The 19,573-nt window shown below is 37.0% G+C and overlaps 1 protein-coding gene across 6 annotated transcripts in view; it reads left to right on the top strand.

The window, feature by feature from the left end:
- The window catches only part of KLHL32 (kelch like family member 32), a 130,673-nt gene that overhangs the window by 29,686 nt on the left and 81,414 nt on the right, over positions 1-19,573 (top strand). For 3 of the 6 annotated variants that reach the window (XR_012834473.1, XM_075747758.1, XM_075747762.1), the window contains exons 2-3: positions 2,620-2,708; positions 5,763-5,943. Coding sequence is in view for 5 of the 6 variants with exons in the window: in XM_075747758.1 (XP_075603873.1) it covers positions 2,686-2,708; positions 5,763-5,943 (204 nt within the window). In the remaining variant the exon portion in view is untranslated. Of the gene's footprint in view, positions 1-985; positions 1,265-2,619; positions 2,709-5,089; positions 5,166-5,762; positions 5,944-19,573 lie in introns of those variants that run through there. The other 3 variants (XM_075747761.1, XM_075747759.1, XM_075747760.1) reach the window with 3 other exon arrangements.

A 19,573-nucleotide genomic window follows, 5' to 3' on the forward strand; every position in this document is an offset into this window, starting at 1 on the left:
CTGGATGGCATCCCTTCCTTCTAGTGCATCGACTGCAGCACGCAGCTTGGTGTCGTCAGCAAACTTGCTGAGGGTGCACTCGATCCGACTGTTCGTGTTGCCGACAAAGATGTTGAACAGCATCAATCCCAATACTGACCCCAGAGGAATGCCACTTGTCACTGATGTCCATTTGGACGTTGAGCCATTGACCACAACTCTTTGTAATGCTTTGGCATTTATATGGATATTGTAGTGGTGTAATAATTATGGGTATTAGTTCTGTATTAGCAGTTCTGGTGTAGGACTTAGGCTATTTAAGGACCTAGTTAAAACTTTTGTGTATACCAATCAAGTTAACCATTGAGCCTCTTCTTTTGGTACTGATGAATACAAAGTTTGAACTCAGAAGCCTCTTCTGACCACTGAAATGTTGCATAGCTCGCATGTGGGTGTGTACCATAGCAGGTAAATTGATCAGGAAGTGTGTTTTTTCATTAGTTGACAGCACCTGGACCACTAACAATATGCTGTGGTTTTCTGTGTCTTGAAGGATAAAGTGGATTGTCTTAATATAACTAGAAACTTAGTTGATGGCGAGAGTGAAATGTTCTGAAACTATTATTGGGAAGCACTGTATGACAATTTGCTGAGCATCCAAGCTGAATCATCAGCATAAGTTCTTAATGACCTACCTCCTTGCTCAACACTGTAGCCTTTTAGGAAAAAGGGAGAAAAATATGAAAGCATTTCCATTCTTCAAATTTTGCTGAATTGTAATACTTCATTGTCATATATGGTTTAAATAAGCAGCCAAAGTGTGTACCTTTCTTTTGATTATTTTTTTTTTTCCTTTATACCTCATAAATAAAGTTGAAATGCCATGTGTTGGCTGTGCTGGCTGTTACACCAATTAATAATTTGCCATACAACCCTGTTTTCAATAATTTATTTCTTTGGACTTCAGCTGTTCAGGATGTAGTTTTCTACCAGTTTTCTGGGTGCCTGTCCCAGACTGAAGTTTTAGAAGTTACTGTTCTTGAGAATGAGGTGGAGGAAAACTGCTTTTCACCTGGCTAAATACCTAATAGTATCTGAATTGAGTGGCTGTTACTCTTTCTGTGGTTTGTAGTAAGGACTTGAAATCTACAAGGAATTCTCAAGAGTGTTCCTTATATTCAAGATAATCCAGCTAAACAAAGTTTTCAGCCTTCGAAATTCCAAACTCGGATGGTTCTATTTGATCCTTCAACTGCTGCGGTGCAGGTGACAGCACTGCAGAAAGGTAAATGGATGTCATTGTACCTCTCTGGCAAGTAGGAACTTTAGTTTTGTCCGGAGAATGAAGAATTGTGATTCAGGAGAATAAGAAAAGGATTAATAGTCCTTTCTTGCAGGTTGCTGTTATCTGGGGAATGACTGAGGGCTTAAATCTGCCTTCATATATCCATTGCAGAGTCTCCCTGAAATTAGTGTAGTGGTTTTCAAAGTAAAAGCTACCAGTCAGTGTAAGATTCAGGGACAAAATTAAGAACAAATTAATGTAAGTAAAGAACTGGATTATTTGTACTTTTGTTTGTTTAATTAGTAACACTACTAAAGGATATTTGTGATGTTTCAGTATTGATCTAAGTGGAAGCCTCTGATAGCACCTGGAATAGGGCATTATTTTAATTGGAAAGCAGAAAAAACCCCTTGTGTTGAAGATTACCGCTTTTACAGGGGCACACTGGCAACCAGCAGAGATGGAAAAGTTCTGTCACCTTATTCAGGCATGGAGAGGTCAGTGTGAGATCTGTAATGGTTTGACAATTTTGAGGAATAATTATCTGTTACAACATCCTATATCCTTTTGTTACAGAAGCAACGTTCAGTAGTCGTTAAGCAGCATAGATTAATGTATATGGTCACTTTAATATTTTTCCTTTTTTTAAAGCTATGGAGTTTCTAAATCAGATCATACTGCTTGTATGTACTGTACTGTTTGTATTTGCTAGGTTTGTTTATATCCAGATTGACAGTGGTAATTAGTCACAGCATCAATTAGTCATTCATAATGTTGCTCTGGGGGAAGTGGGAGCTGCCTTTTGGAGTATACAGTAAACCTATCCCCTCTCCCCCACCAAATTGTGTCTTTGTGATAAATTAATACAGTCAAAGAATGAGTTTAGGTGTATGACAAACCTCTTAGATCCTAGACAGGCCTGTGAGATTACACTGTGAGAGATGTAAGATTTTTATAGCTGTATGTTATTCAGAGAAGTAAGCGAACACCAATAGATGGTTCTGGCCTGCTCTTCAAATTGAGGGATTTTGGGGAAAATATTTCTCTCCTCACCATTCTTCCACTCTTTTTGAAATATGTGTTCCTGAATTTGCAGAAAGGAGACATCCCTCAAGGCAGTTGATGCAGGAAATTCAGATGGGAGGGTATGAATTTCTAGAAAAGACTAGAGGCCAATTTCAGACTGTACTTGATCTACCCAATAAAATTTCACATGCACCTATTCTGTATGGTAGTCTTTCTGAAATAAAAGAATTGAAGAAAGTTGCTTTTGAATTACACATCCTGAAAGTATTGATCTTTAAGGCTGAGGCTGTGTGTGGCTTGAATTTTAATGTTCCTTTTTCTCTTTCTAGCTGGAATGCTTGGTGCTTTCCCTACAGGATTATAAGCTTTGATATTCAGAAGAGCAAAACTGAAAGATGCCATCTGAGAGGTGCTTGAGGTATAGTACTTGGTAGCGTGTAGGAAGTCATTCACATTTAGGATGATGTTTACCAAAGCATCAGTTAACAGAGAGTAGAAAAGTGAAACTAATATTTTTGCCAACTAGATAGTCATTCACATTATTAAATACATATCCATGTTATAATCTGCAAAATACTACTTTCTTGTTGCTACTTATTTCTAGCAAAGAGAAGCGTGTCTGGGATTGATTTGGGACCCACAGTCTCTTTGTATGTTATCTCGTTTATGCCTTTGTCTATACTTGCAATTTTTGATTGTGGAAGCAGCTGACATTTTACATTCGTGCATCTGAATTGGTGGCTGGTGATCGTTTTTTGGTGTGTGTAGTGTTCCACTATTCAAGACATATATTAGTTTTCCAGTTCTTTGAAATGGCTTCAAAGCATTCTCTCCAGACTCATCTTCCTGCCTTCGAGAATGTCCCATTCTGTCTCTTTCTCTCTTACAGAGTCTTAATCATCTTTATGTACTTGCCAGTCTAGCTTTTCTCATTTATTTGTATTGCCCATTGTCTCATCAGAGAATTTGATATTTAGAATTTAACTAGTTTCTGGGAGCACTTTCCAGCAGAACACTCAGTAGAATTTATTAATCTAGTTGCTTTTCCTCAGAACCTTGCACTAGTCTGATATGCTGCTAGTTGTTCTGTTTTACACAATAGTTAACACTTGTGGGCTGATCTGGGAGCTCAGAGGTCTAAGTCTTGTTACAGGGACATTGTATCATTCCAGTTCTGTTCCCTTTTCCCTGCTACGCTTCTGCAGCAGAAGACAATCAGGAAATCCTTGCATTTTATAGCTGTTGAGTGTATCAACGGACAGTATCGCTACAAAGTGGCCATATTATGTTTAACGAATCAGTGCTTTTTCATTCATAAATTCCAGTTAAATTGTCTTGCATGTGTATACATTCTTCATATGTTGTTAGCACAAGGGCTACAGGCAATTAATTTTTCACTTTTGTCATTGAATTGAAAAAAAAAGGATTATGATAAAGCTCAATTTAAAACTACAGATGCCTGATTTTATGTGCAGACACACACACAAACATATATATATATATAAAAATTTTCCCACAAAAATTACCCTTTTGCCTTGTACCTCTGATCTGTTTTCTGTTGAGTGAAACACAAACAAGAAAAGGACTTCTTTTCCACGAGAAAAGAACTTTCACCTCTGGATGATGGTGAAAAAAGCAAGAGGAATGGTGGTCTTGGTTCACAGCATTGGGAGAGAGGCTAGTAATAAAAACAGAAATAAAGAGAAACCATCTCTAGGCTTATTATACTTGCACAGAATGTATTCCAATTTTTTAACATTCTCGTTTCCCTTAGGAAAAAATGATGACAACAACAACAAAAAAAAATAAACAAAAAAGCCCTAATTCTTCCCCCACCCCCCCTCAACCCTGAAGCCCTAGTGTTCGTCCAGGTTCTTAAGGGGAAACCAGGGTGAGCACACTGTACGCTGCAGTTCTCCAGGAATCAGTAACAAAAGTGATGGTTAACCTTTGATTTCAGATTCTTTATTGCTATTGATGAAGGCTGGAGAAAAAATAGTTTTATAAGTTTATTTTTAATACAGCAAGTTGAAGCTGTAGCATTGCCTGCCAAAAGCAATACATCTTGGTTTGATTTAGTCACTTTGCTATAGAAATTACAGAAGGGAAATAATTGTTAGAAATTATTCCCTTGTATTTTAACAAGTTACATTTCTTGATAATTGTCATTTAGAGTATCAGTGGGGTTCCACAGACAGAAGAGCTGAAGGAAGAGGAATCATTTCAATGAATCATTTTAAAATGTGTGTAGGGTATGTCCATGTGTGAAACCTGAACTATTAGAGAATGAGTGGAACTCAGATGCAGGTTATTCTCATGTAATTCCACTTTGGCCATCCTTCTTCTAGAAGTAATGTCTTAGTTCTTGTCTGTTAAAAGATTAGTTTGGATTACAGCCAACAGTCTGCAAAGCAGGTCTGCATTAGTTTACTGTAGATGCCCAAGGTGCAGGAGTGGGATAGGCAGTACGGAGAGTGTGTGTTGATGGGAAAGGAGAGTATAGCAGCCACACAGCTGCTGCGTAGCATGTGTGAATCACATGATTGTAGTAGAAAGATGATAACTCATTTACCCTTTAAAAATAAAAAAAAACCAAATTATACCTTCACTTTGATTTGCTCAGGAATGACTCTGAAAACTCACCTTCTATAAAGACCTAGATTCTTGGGCAATATAAATTGGTACAGTCTCACAGATTTCAAATAAATTGCATTGTTTTGTGCCAAAGAAGATTTGCAGATGTGTTTGATTTGTTTCTGTTTGCATCAACAATTATATTGTCTCTTCCTTCTGCTGTAGAAAAGGAAGCTGAAATCAAACAGTCCTAGGCTGGATGACATGGAAATCTTGTATTCATACAAGGAGATATTCAGAGGTGTGGAAGACCTTAGCATTTTAAAAACAAGCAAATGTTCCCTCCGCCCCAATACAAAACAAACAAACCCCACAAGACTTCATCAATATGAATGACCTGAAATGGTCTGAAAACATTCAGTAATGCAGTATCAGACTTAAACAGGTCACCTGAGACCATGAGTCTTTATTCTTTTTAGTATGACTAGTTACATACATATATACATGCTCCTTTCCACTAATGCATTGGTTTGAGCTACTTAAATTTTTTCTGTTGCACCATTGACCTAGGCCATTTATTCTTCTCACTTAATTCTAAAATGATTCTGAATTAATCCTGTGAGTCCAACTGACTTGCAGTGCAGCAAATAAAAATCAGAACACTTGAAGTTTTAAAATTTGAGTATGTAATCAGGTTTCATAATACTTTGTTATACTGAGCTTTTCTTGTGATGTCTATACCATATAAAGATTTTTGTCTGACAGGGTTCATGACTTTTTTTTCTTTCCAATAATTATCAAACAATCTTGTCTTAGAAAAAGTTCTTCTGCATTTCTGACAGAATCTGCTTGTTTCCTACATTTTTTTTGACAAAATCTTTCCCCTTTCCCCTCTCAGCGTTCAGGAAATGCTGACAGGTCAGAGGCTTTGTCAGTCCAGCTCCCATAATGATGCTGTCCTGGCAGCCCTGAACCAACAAAGAAGTGATGGCATACTTTGCGATATCACCCTTATTGCGGAAGAGCAGAAATTCCATGCACATAAAGCAGTCCTGGCAGCCTGCAGTGACTACTTCCGAGTAAGTCCAAAGATTTTTGTCTTTTCTTATAATAATATTAAAAATAACCTTGAGGGGGGATGACAGACAGGGATGGTTATAGATATTATACTGAACCAGGCTTTAAATTTGAGTCTACAGAAAATTCAGGATTATTGCATATTCAGTAGAGTATATAACTATAATATCCACATACATGTCATAGGAAAGAAATGTTAAGAATGTAATTAAGTTTTATATGATTATTTATGAGTAGTCTTCCTTCCCTCTGCCCCAATAGAGATAGGCAGTATATGTCTTTCTATGAATCTTATGCCCCAGTAAAGTCAGAAAGTGGAAGATATTCTGTAGAACCCAGACATTTGAGACAGCTGTGATTAGAGCATAGAAGGATGGGGAGAGGGAATTTAAATATTAATAAATGCAATTTAAGTCAGCTTGAGAATGGACTTTTGTAGGGATGTAAATGGTTATTCTCAAAGAGGAGGCCATAGCAATTTTTAAAGCATAATAAAACTTTATTTTTCAGAAACAAGTGTTTCTGAAATGTAAAGATTAAAATATTTGCAAGGAAATCTAAGTCAGATACTCAGCATGGAAAATTGAACCCGGGTGCTAAAATTGGAGTAAGGGAAAAATTGAGTTTTCTAATAGGAAGAACATTTTTCATATGAAACAATTCTACTAACCTTCATTATAATGTACCTGTTTGAAACACCGGACTGTCTGTAACTCTTCAGTTGACTGGTGGTTTTAAGTGTGAGTCATCCTGTTGTTATTCAGAGACTAATGCTGAAATTAAATTAAAGGTCTGTTTTCTCTAACAAAGTAAGTTTGTTTAATATTTTGCCTATACGGTAATTTTAGTGCTAAGAACTTCTTTATGGTGACCTTTTTGATTTGTTACAATAGTAACACAGTGTATGACAACTGTTTTATATCCTTAATTACCTGAGCAGAAGTTTTATCTTCCTGTCAACTCTGTGCCTGTCTTTTGGTTAGAACTGAGATTTAATTTATTCTGTGTATTTATGAAATATGGTTAACCTTGATGTTACTTTCACTATGATGATGTTGAGCCAATTGATTGTTCATTTTTTTGAGCTTGTTTGCATGCTTATGTGTTCTGCTACCACAGACTTTGTACTGCCATAGCTAACATTGCTTTGTCATAGTGCCCTGGCCTGCTGTAACACAGATTGCTTACCACTTTTTTTTTTTTTTCTTCCCCTTTTACTCCAGTGCACAGAGAGGGATTTTTGAGCTCTCTAGCTCTAGCAAGTACTATATATACTTGTTGATGACAGATATACTACAGGGCTGCTGTTCTGGTTTGATTAAAATATTTTAATAAGAATGCTGTATCATTCCTCCATACCTGTGACATAGATTCCTTTCAGTGCTGATTGTACCCAGGACATAGAAAGATCGTAGAGTGGGCAGCTGTACTCAGTGTTCAAGCAGTGTGGTAGGACCAGCTTCTACCTTGGTCACTTATTGATTGACCTTGAGACTTAGAGCGCTGTGACTCACCCTGTTATTTCCAATTGAGTTACTTGGTATTTGCTGGACAGTTATTGAAAATTAAAATCTTAGTGCCCTATGGAAAAGGAAGAAACCCCAAGTTCTTCAATAGATCAAATTCCTAATTGTTACGTAAATCTTTTCTATTAAAAAAAATACTGAGGGGGTGATCTATGCAGCATTTAGTAAATTGATCTGCCTCAAAATTGTTACAATTTGGTAGGACGTGTTATTCAGACTTTAGGTATCAGCTATAAATATGGAACTTGTGCTTTCTGAAATCAGCAAAAGAGTTTCTGTTATTAATGGACAAAAAGCTTTGTTAGAAAATTGTGAAATGAGATTTATGTTCTGTAGGAAGACGGCAAAAAAGTTACCATATACTACCTTCCTGACTTGAATAGTTTAGAAAAAGCAAGAGTTGATTAAAAAGTAATAATGTTTTGTATTTAAACTGAGATTATTAATGTTTTTCTTTCTAGGGGGATTTTGCCTAATTTGAGCTACCCAAATATTCATTTTCTAAGATTTAGGAGGATGATTCCAAGCTTCATTCAGAGTCAGTGAAGAGAAATGGGCATTTCCAGAGGATGATAAAGGGGGACAGAAGATTTATTTAGAATTAAATGATTCACCATCTGGAAGTGCCAGATCTCTCTCCACTGGTCATAAAGACTAGACTCACATGCTTCAGACTTAGCTGTTAATATTACATAAGATTATTTCTACCTTTAGTTTTTCCTAGATTATTTTCTTGGAGGAATTCTTGGAAGAACTGTGCAGATTTTCTGACCCTGAAGAAGTCATTGCCATGAGAAACTCACATTTCACTAATTTTTGTGGAATTTTTTTTTCCATGTAAGTGCAGGACTGCAGTGGAGGGGATTCTGGGAACATCAGATGTTGGAGTTGCCATGAATAGAGCTGAGATGACAACACTCTACATCGGTGTGACACAAAGAACTTGCCTGGCCTAGTTTCTGGTTTCTATGGCTTGTACATTTGATTAATACGCCAACCTACCTTCAACTCTATCTGGAGAGGCTGACATCCGATCCTTATAATCTCATAGATTACTCAAGAAATATGTTCAATTCTACAGAGGGCTCTATCAGAATGAATCAGCATGATTTTTTTGTTGTTGATTTTTCTCTTTTTTGCCACTCTTGTAAAACAGCTTGTACAAGAGACTGGATACTTGCTTTCTACAGAGCCCTCTTAGGGTTTTCTGTGTTCTTTGTCTACTTTGATTTAGATGGACCTATTTCTGAAATTGTAGTGTTTTGATGAGAATAACAAGTCAGATGAGCAGCATATTTTTTTCAAATTGCCACTTATTTCTTTCTCTTACTGCAAAGAAAAGTTTGTTAATGCTGTAGAAAGATAACTACATGTGTGTAATGTTATAGACTGAGGGAATCAGAGCCATTGTATGTGGAAGAGTGGAGAAGTTTAAACAGAAGTTGCCTTACCAATTTTTCTTTGAGGTTATAGTCTGGAGTAAAATCTTCATCTGCTTTTTCTAAGACAAGCCAGAGATCCAAGCTTCAGCAAGATACTAAAGGCCAGCCTTCTGAGGTAGCAGCCTTGCATCCCTTCTTCCAGGTGGTATAGTTAGTCTTGTATTTCTAGTTGTGCTGAAACATTGGAATTTAAATCCAAAGCAATTTGTTTTCTGTTCAGTATCTCCTGAAGGACCTCTTCTTTCAAAATGAGCTAAGGAATACATTAGTCAGCTCCATACCCTAAAAGACTCATATAAAGAATAGTAAACGTAAGTATTTTTATGAATTCTTTTTAAAGTAACAAACAGCATTTTAGGCAAACTTTTCCGTATGACATGGTGTAATTTGCTATTTGTCTTAGTCTATTGCAGTGAGGCAAGGCAGTTGATTTAGTGAGTATGTGTGCATTGTGATAGCTCTAGCAAGCGAAGTGATTTCCAATTAAAAGATTCTTTTTCTTTTGTCCCCTTGGGGAGCAAACTGAAATGAAATGTTACTGCATGACTTCATTAGTAGGCATTTACAGTGTTGGCAGGTGATTATATAACCTCAAGATTTTCTTGTACAAAGTGCATCATTTTTCCAGTCAGAACAACTCCTTTCTTCTTCCTTATTTTTCATATGAGTGGGTTTATAGTCACAGGACTCTGATCTTTCTCAAAAAGATGCAGATTTCCCATGTAATCTGGATGTACAGAATTATATCAATTAACTAGAATAGATTTTAAAATGTCATTATTAATCAAATTTTTTCCACAATGAGCATGTTAAATTCTTAAAAGAATCTTTCTTCTCTGAAATGAACTAGTAGATGTTAATTTTGCATACAGACTTTGTACTTAAAACTGTCACAGTTGATTGTTAAGCAGTTTATTTTCAGGGTTTTTCTGTCCAGTCTTTCCTCCCTGTCAACAGATAATTTCTTCGTGTGTAGACAACATTGCTGATCATTCGTATTTTGCAATATATTGCATTGTTTCTTGATAAGATTAGAGAATTTTTATAAACAAATCCCTGAGGTGTGAAAGACTGTATGATGCAAAGAGCTTCTGAGTTCTTGTTATATGAATCATAAAGAGGAAAAGGCTCTCCCTAGCATGTCTTAGGGACAGATCTAAGGACCTAGTTCTGAGGAATCAGGATTACCTGCTGCTTTTGCAGTATGTTGTAATTTTGTTTTTTCAGTAATTTACTATTGTATGTGTACCAAACGAGTGATACTTTCCTTGCTGTTGTATTCTGGAAGTGATGCCAGTTAGAAATTGTCTTTCCAGATAACGTTTAAAAATGTTAGCTCTTTCCATTGGACTGAATCAACTCCATTCTTCTAATAGCATCTAGTCATTACTGAGACTTGTGTCAAAAGAGGCTCTTTTAGCTTCCTGTGTAGGTTGAGAAATACTTTGTCTTCTTATATGTCTAAACTTTTCCTGGGATCATTTTAATTTCATTTTCTCAGTTGGAAATTATGATATATTTGAGAAACTAAACTATTTCATCTGAGTTAATTGCCTAACACAGCTTTGGTAGATTTCGGTCACACAGATTCATTGTATCATCTAACATTGTTTCTAAACTAATGCTTTTTTTTTTCCATTTTTCCCAAGCATATAGAATCATTGCTTTTGTTAAATGTTGTATATGCGTTTTTTTAAATAATTAGTGTGGGTTTTTCAACTCAAATCATTCAAAGTATTTCCTTTATAAGGATATTACCTGCTTGTAACAATTACCTAGCTGGTAACGTGAAGTGAATTCCCATATGCCTGTTCTGCACCCAAAAGCAGTGTTTCAATGAATTTGAAACATGAAGTTCTAAGTTTGACCAATCTTTGTGAACAAGATAACAAAAAGAAGGAAATGCAATTAACAACAGATTCTGCTTCAATGGATGGAACAGGTGGACTCTGTTGTTCAGTTGCATCTCCTCCTTGTAAGTAGAATTCACAAATTGAGAACAATGTTTGGAATGGATTTTGCTTTTGGTGACTTCTGAGCAACTCGGGCAAGTGAGGCAGTGCCAAATGAACTCTTTGTAAATATAAAGGCAACAGAAGTCTACTGTGGAGGAAAAGCCTCCAAATGAACATAACTGATTATTGTAAATCAATATTACTGTCTTGGTTCTGGCTAGGATAAAGTTAATTTTCACAAGGAGCCAGGACAGGTGAGCCAAGCTGGCTGGGGGCTGTTCCATGCCATGTGACGTCATGCTTACCATAAAAGGGGGCCAGTCGGGGAGGGGTGGGTTCCGCGTGGCTCCTGACGGGCTGAGTGTTGGCTGAGTGGCTGGTCAGTCCGTGGGATCAGTAAATTGCTTTCTGTTATCATCCATTGTGAACATTCCGTTATCAGTACTGTTGCTGTTGATTGTTTCCCTCTCCCTTGCCATCCCAGTAAACTGTCCTTATCCCAACCCACGAGGCTTTGCCTTTGTTTTTCAGTTCTCCTCCTCATCCTGGCGGGGGAGGGATGAGCAAGCAGCTGCTTGGTGCTCAGCTGCAGGTTGAGGCTAAACCATGTCAGTTATCCTAATTAATACTACTGAAACATTTGTTTATATTTTTTCATTATGTAATACATATAGTTGATCACCACTAGAATATGTGAATAACCCACAGTTGTCCCTTATTGGACTCCTTGGTACAAGAGAAACATGGACATACTGGAGAGGGTCCAGCAAAGGACCATGAAGATGATGAAGGGACTGGAACTTCTCTCCTGTGAGGAAAGGTTGAGAGGTGGGACTGTCCAGCCTGGTGCAGAGAAGGTTCAGGGGGATCTTATCAATGTATATAAATACCTAAAGGGAGGGTGCATAGAGGAACCTAAGAGCCAGGCTCTTTTCAGTGGTGCCCAGTGACAGGACCAGAGACAAACAGGCACAAACTGAGACACAGGAGGCTTCCTCTGATTGTCAGGAAGCACTTTTTTCCCTTGTGAGAGTAACTGAGCACTGGTACAGGTTGCCCAGGGAGGCTGTGGACTCTCCATCCATGGAGATATTCAGAAGCGATCTAGACATGGCCCTGGGTAGCTGGCTCTGCTTGAGCAGGAGATTGGACAAAATGACTTCCAGGGTTCCCTTCCAACCTCAACCGTTCTATGATTCATAAACAGTAAAGACAGTATTCCTAGAACATTTTAGTAAAACTGAAGTTCTGATTTTTTGCTAAGATACTAAAAATGTAGGTCTAACTGATATGGTATGAATGTGATCTGTAGCTGAAATGACCATGTTTCCCATTTCCTCATCCATATTCTTTTTGTGAAACATACCCTTTTGGGATTGACCAGGAACTCAAGAAGTGCAAAAATCTCTGGTAGATTCTGAGCCAATGCTATTTTTCATGAACTCCATGTACCTATCTAGTACAGACTTATTTGAGACAGTACAGGCTGAAATCCAACATTCCTTTTAAGTGCAGTAGGTAATACTATAGGAGTAGTATGTGTTACATCCAAACTATGCAGACTATCGTAACGGGTTTGGGAAAAATCTCTGTCCTGCTTGTAAGGATTCAGGAAAGAGGGCCAAGAAAAGCAAGCCTATTTGTGAACCTGACTCTTAGTACAAAAATCCTCTTCTAGTGCTCCAGTTAGAAAGCTAGTCTGTTAGTCGTTCAGAAGCAGTCATACCTATCCATATGTGGCTTGGGGCTAGAGAAGGACCATAGGTGGAACTCCTATTCATTTGGAAATCTGGTACATCTATGATACACTAACAGATCAACTACAGGATGTAGAGGAGTCAGATGAACATCCCAGAGGTGGCAAACCATGCACCCTGTTATGATTCCTTGCATCCTTGCCTTCTTATCTTTGTCCTCACTGATAGTAATTTATACGAAAATTGAAACATTTTCCATGAAATATCAAGCAAACTTTCTGCTGCTGTCATGATTTATGCACAACTAGCTATACCACCGCTATCTGGCATCTCTCATTTACGTAGACATCCTTGCCATCTTCTTACTCTTAAAGTTCTTCCTCACAGTCTGAGAAGCCTCAAGACTTCTGACCAATTCATTTCTTGTCTTTGCCATACTAATTCATATTGTCCTGTGCCATTCTCCATTATCAATGCCCTAACTCAGAAGCAGTTCCCAATCACCCTATGAAACTTCAGAACAGGATATAGTATTCTCACTGTCACACCAGCAGTTTTCTTGTCTAAGAACTTTGATAAAGATGTCTCTTTTAAATATGCTTAATATTGAGATAAAACTATTCCCCCCACACACACTTCTTAACTCTCTTTTTAATCTCTCTTGAGTTTTTTAATGCATTCTTCCTATGTAAGAATACTAACTGCAAACTTGGAAAGGAATATAGTCTTAGTAGTGGTTCCAGGCTTGAGGTTATTGATCTTGTAATGTTCACTACCATACAGTGATGCTGTAAGAAATCTAGGGACTATTTCAGCATGCTGTCTGTTTAGCACTATATTTTAATTTTTCTATATATGAAGTCAGCCAAATGTGGCACAATACACGTGGTTCTGAGTGATGCCAACAATGCAGAAGATATTTGAAGATTCATAGTAGTGTCTGGTGTGAACATGTTACTTATACACCGCCTGCTGAGAAATGAGAACTCAGTGCTGCTTGCTTCTCAGAAAAAAATAAATAAATGCCTGAAGTAAGAGGAGGCCTGGAAAAAAAATGTTGTTTTTTCTTTAAAGTTGTACTCCTAGCATAATATAAAGATTTAAATACCAATTAGAGTTTAGTTACTAAGGACTCTGTAATCCAGTTACAGTTGAATATCAAGAAAACAGCACATTCCTTCACTACTTAAAATATTGTTTGATATAGGATTGTCAATAGTTTTACAAAGCTTAATCAAACCTTTGGAAGTAATGTAGCATGGCCAGGTTTGTTGTGTAATATTTATCTGAACAAACTTTCTTCTGAAGTATACACAAAAATGGTTGGCAAAAGTTTTAAAGCTTTCTAATTAATATTTATATTTTAATATTCTTTCAAAGTGGGCAAAGTCAGGGAGTGTATCTGGGTTATTTTACTTTGTTCATCCTTATCTTTGCAATCAATCATTTTTTATTCTGTGAGGCTCTGAAGCAATTTTCCTTTGCTGCAGATAGAATTTCCACAGCTCAGCAATGTGGGTGCTACCAAAAACATTTACAAGAATCTTCTCTTTTCTGAACTCTATTTTCAAATTTCCAACAGTTGTTATGCTGTCAGAGTAAATAAGTTTCTGTTGCAATTCTTGTGGTATGTAAATGAATTAATTGCAATTCTGCCACTGCTGGATGGTAGACAATATGGTGTCTTATTCTCTGAGTTATCCTCTTGATGATTTTTTTTTTTCTTTTTTGAAGTCCCTATATGGTAAGTGCACCATGAGTAAGTATGGCAGAATCAACTCTGCAGTTAGTGAGATAGGCCTTAGGATACTGAGGCTCATTGTCTCTAATTAAATTAGTGTTATAACAACATGTGGTGTTTGGTTACAATTCAATTGATGCATTTCTCAGTTTAAAAGCTGGACAGAAAGGAGTCATTGCAGCCCTGCTGCTGTAATTGCCAATTTTCTTTACCATCTTTTCTTGCTCCAGGCTACCTCAGTTAAATTTTGCAGCGCTGCTATAGCAAATGTTTTGAAGCTGGGCTGGGCTCAGCTGTGGTTTCTCTGTTGCTGTCTGTCCATGGAAAGCCAATTTATTGGGACAGACCTGTGGTAGAAAAGTGTTTCATACCTATTTTCTTCTCAGTCCCTATAGTCTGGTGAAGAAGTCTTATATTTTAGAACTTTGTTGGATGAGGTAGACACTCTTCTATATTTTGCGATCTTCATCAGTATCTTCCTACACAACCTCAGGAGAAATTAAAGCTATTATTCTGTGGGTGTAGTGAAGCTGAAAACACCTTCTACTCCAACCATCTTAGTGAGTTATTAGGGCAGCGTGTCACTCTTAGTTTCAGTGAGTAGGACCCACATACTATTTTAATAACATGAGAAGTATCCAAAGAAAGAGGCAAGACTGCTAAAGAGCTAAAAACATGATCCATATGGTGCACTTGTACATATAGCTGGTGTAAGGATGTTTTAACACTATTGAAACAGCTGGGTTTGGGTTTTTTTTTTTTTTTGATGCTCCCTCAGGCTTTCTTCCCTTCCCCTTCCTTTGTATAAGGAGAAGCCCATCACAATGCACATGCTTTTGCCTTTTGTGTTGCATGTCATGCTTGCTGGAAGTTTTAGAGGAAATACCTTTCTTTAAACAAATTCTTCAATTGCTTCATTGTCACTAGTGCCATTTTTTTACACCCTGTTAACAACTTCATTTTCATAGACTGAAATGTGATATTGGCTAGCCAAGTTCATGTCACTATAGGCCTTCATCTAGTAAAAGGTTGGATTTAAGCAGTGAAACCTCTACGTTTGGCTGTCCCAAACAGCTTTGTAAAATGCTGCTGGTTGCTTATCTTTGGTAGAAGTTAATCTAAGTCAGTCTGTTTTCAGACTTAGGCATCTAAAACCTCTTTAAGTCCCAGTCTGCTCTTATGGCTCGTGACAAATTAAACTGCCGCTTGATCTACTACTCAATAGGTAATGCCTCAAAAGAGGAAAATGCCCTTAACAGCACTGGGTGAGAACATAAGAATGGCCACGCTGTGTTGGGTCATTGGCTCGTTACTTTAGCAGTAGCTGTTAGTGATACCCAGAGAAAAAGAGTAAATCCTGGCTAAATGTATGTGATGTGTCCCTGAAAACTGCCCAGCTGCTCTCAGCTCAAAGGCATTTCCTGAGCAGCGTATGATTCTTGTCTATTCAGCAATCCTAAACAGGTGTCTCATCCAAGCTTTTATCATCTTTACCATTGAGCCTGTGTAAGATTTCTCATCCACTGTGTTCTCTAACAAGGTGGCCCACTGCCTGTTGTGTGAAGAACTACTCTTTCTTTGTTCTGAATCGGATTTCCACCAGTTTCACTTGATTCTTTCTAGTTCTTCTATCGGAAAAGACAATGAACCATCAGTTCCTAGGTATTCTTTTCATGGTACTCAATCATCAAATGGAAGCTGTTCCATATGCTTGATGATGCTTTTTGCCTTTCTCTGAACCTTTTACAGCTCTAGTACATCTTTCGTGAGACAAGGGTAAGAGAATTGCATGCAGCAGTAGGCAAAGCATGGATTTCTGCATGGGCGTAGGGTTGATTTCTGTTTTCTTCTCTCTTGCCTCACAATTTCTAAGCTTTGATTACTTTTTTTTTTTTACTATTGCTGAGCACTGGGATGACTTTTTCATGAAACTCTCATATGCTAATTTTATAGCTGACAATTTAGAAACCAACCACTCGTCTCATACAATCCTTTTACAGTTTATCAGATTTTGCCCATGTCCTTACTACTTTGAATAACTCTATCTCAGGAGATTTTCTAGCTGCACAGCTCTTGCCCTTTTTCAGATCTCTGGGTATGTTAAACAGCCCAGACTGAGGTGCTCCACTGGAATCATCATTCCCTATGAAAACTGGCCTGTTCTTTTCTTGTTCACTGTTTTATGTCTTCAGTCACTTACTTATCCAAGCAAAGATCTCTTCTTTTTGCTCTCTTGCCTAGTTTGCCTTCAAGGCCTTTGAAGGCCTTTGTCAAAACCTTTTTGGGACTTCACTTTGTGGAAAAGTAATGGTTAGAGCCCAGTGTAACATACTCTTCACTGGTAGGCTGCAGCTATTACTTTTATATGTATCAAAACAATTTTACATTTGTATGTGCAAATATCAGATTATGATTTCCTTAGACATGTGAAGCATTCTTAGCTACTGACAAAGTAAGAACCTGGCCTTCCAAGGTCATAGGGTTACCAGCTATACAAGTAGGCAACAAATGTATACAAAGACCATTTGAAATCACAATTGCTGAATGTTAGGCCACCTTATGAAATGTCCATCCGCATTTTCAGAAGTTCTCGTACCTGGCACTTAAAGACTTACCTTGCCAGAGTTAGATTTCAGCTGAGAAGAGGTAGGTGTCAAGCCTATAGAATTTTTGGAGATAATTAATTTGATGTCATCGTGGTCTGTTAATGTGGAGGGGGGTGGTTTGTTGGAGATGAAGGAAGAGCCAAAGGATAAATGAGCAGAGTCAAATGTAGACCACTAAGAATAAAATAAAGACATGATTTTGTAGAGACATTTGTTCCAGAGGAGACAGCTGATAGAGGCTGAGCTCAGCTGATGATGAAAGCTACTGTGACAAATGACTGCAATACTAACGCAAGCTTGGTTAGTCAAGTCATTCTTCTTTTATTTAGCAAATTGTAAATGCTTAATTACTTTTGTAGGTTTTATCAGTAAAAAGGATGTGGAAAATTAAAGAAAAATGGTCAGCGAGCTGTTTCTATTCTTTGGCCGTTGTCTAAAATAATTTAATAAATATGTTAGTGGGAATTAAGGGTACTTTTTTAGGAAAATTATGCTATAATTTATTGGAAAGCAGGATTTATAGTCATAATAGAAAACAGGATTATTCTAAAAGATATGAAAAGTATCTAGTTCAAACCCACATAAAATGGGCCAGATATGAAAGGTATCTAGTACAAACCTGCATAAAATGAACCATTTCAAATTTCAACATTAGGCCTCTTCACATAACAAGTATGCTTTTGCAGGTACGCTGCAGAATAGAAGATAATTGTCGTAGTTTACTATTGGTTGGAACATTTGGATGTCGGTGTCTAGTGACATTTACATCACATTATAAATGGCTTCTCTTAAGAAGCTAATTGTAATAATAATTAAGATTATGTTACTCTGGTTCTGGTAGATTAAGCCTTGCTGTACAACTACTTAGTTATGGCCCATATGCACTGAGGTGGGAAACTTGTCTTATTGATACTGCATGAAGTATGGTTTTAAAAATAAGCCCCTTAAATGTTTCAAAGTTTTAATTATGTTGTTTTCTGCAGAAAGAAATCATAAGAAGCTTTGCCTCCTTGAATGAAATGTGTTGTGGTAGTTAAAGTGCTAGTTCAAGAGCTAACTGACTTTTATTCCATTTTTATTTTGGGCTTGCTTTTGATATCACTTGCTAAAATCATCAAAGGACACGAACAATAGGCTTATGCATTCACTGGAAAGCATTAAACCAATTTAAGCCAAAATTTGCAAATGTGACTCATACTTTTCTGTGCTTGACTGGAGATGCTGGAAAAAAATCTGGTTTTAGTTATGCTGCTCCCTTTATACTCCAAAAGGCAGGCCTGCTTAAGAGTGACTGTTGTTAGGACAGACTGTACATTACTGCAGACTTATGCAGTGCTTTGCACGGCACTGTCCTTACAATTCAGTTTTCTTGCTTTTGCCACAATGAAAACAATAATTTTGGTGTTCAGGACCACCTGTGATGACTCATTTATTTTAAAATATTGGAATTAATAAGGTTACTGTAGCTGTAGTAGTTCACTGTTATTTTTTTTTTATTATTCTGATACGGAGTTGCACATGAAAATTGGAGAATTATTTTGTTTCTATAACATAACTTAGGTTACTTTTGAATATAGGTCTTTTTAGTCATGATGCAGCAACTCATTAGGAGTAGTATGCTACAATCTGTCTTTTTTTTCTTGTGTCTTAAATTATGTTTGTGCATCTAAGCAGAAATTTGGTGAAGACATGTTACATTGACTGTTAAACTCAGACTATCAAAACATGAATTAGGTTTGATGCAGATTCAGCCAAGAATGTAATTTATTAGCAACAAACACTTACAGTCAGTTTGACTGGGAGTGAAAACCCTGTGCCTTGTTACAACCAAGAAAATAACTTTGTTCTTGTTGGGTTACTTCCCAAAAAAATGTGTACTATACAAACAGAAAAAAATATCACACCTTTAGCTCCTCTAAACAGTAGGGTAGCTCTTTACTTATTTCTAAAAATACTAAGAAAGTGATATATTTTTGTATTCATGGTGCAATGCAACAAGTGCAGTGCATAGATCATTGAGTTGGTAAGCTCTTAGGGGCTGTGTAAACAGGTATCACCGTCTGACACTGAAATACTAAAAGAAACACCAAAGGTTCAGTGGATTTGCTTTGCTAAAAGTAGTATGTGAGACTTAAGTACTGTACATAAAATTGTCTATTTTGCTGCTCAGTTTTTCTTTTATTTCTACTCATTTCTTTAACTATATATTCCCTTAAACTATGAGTGATAGCTGACCTTTTCATTTTACAGGATTCATTTTAGTTGCATGGCAAATGCTTGAAAAACAATATTTAGGTAGATTTCATTGAGCAGATGAATTACTGCAGGCTCAGTTATCAGTGATTGACGTTATGTGACATTTTCTCTGGGAATTTATATAGAACTTTTTCAGAAGAATCATGTAACGAGCCTCTTAATCATATTTCATGCAGTTGGTATTGATGGATATGTTTTTCAGTGTGCAAAAGACTCTAGAGGACATGACTGATGATTGATTTAGGATAGACAGGCTTGAATTGGGAGGAGAAGAAAGGAAAATACAGTATGCTAATTATAAGAAGAACAGGCCACATTTTTACATGCAGTAAGTAAACATTCACATATTAAATTTGTTATTTGGATAAGTATATTGTACATATCTAGAATATAATTGGTGTTTGATGTG

This window comes from Balearica regulorum, chromosome 3 (genome assembly GCF_011004875.1).
Source record: "Balearica regulorum gibbericeps isolate bBalReg1 chromosome 3, bBalReg1.pri, whole genome shotgun sequence".
Taxonomy (NCBI): Eukaryota; Metazoa; Chordata; class Aves; order Gruiformes; family Gruidae; genus Balearica; species Balearica regulorum.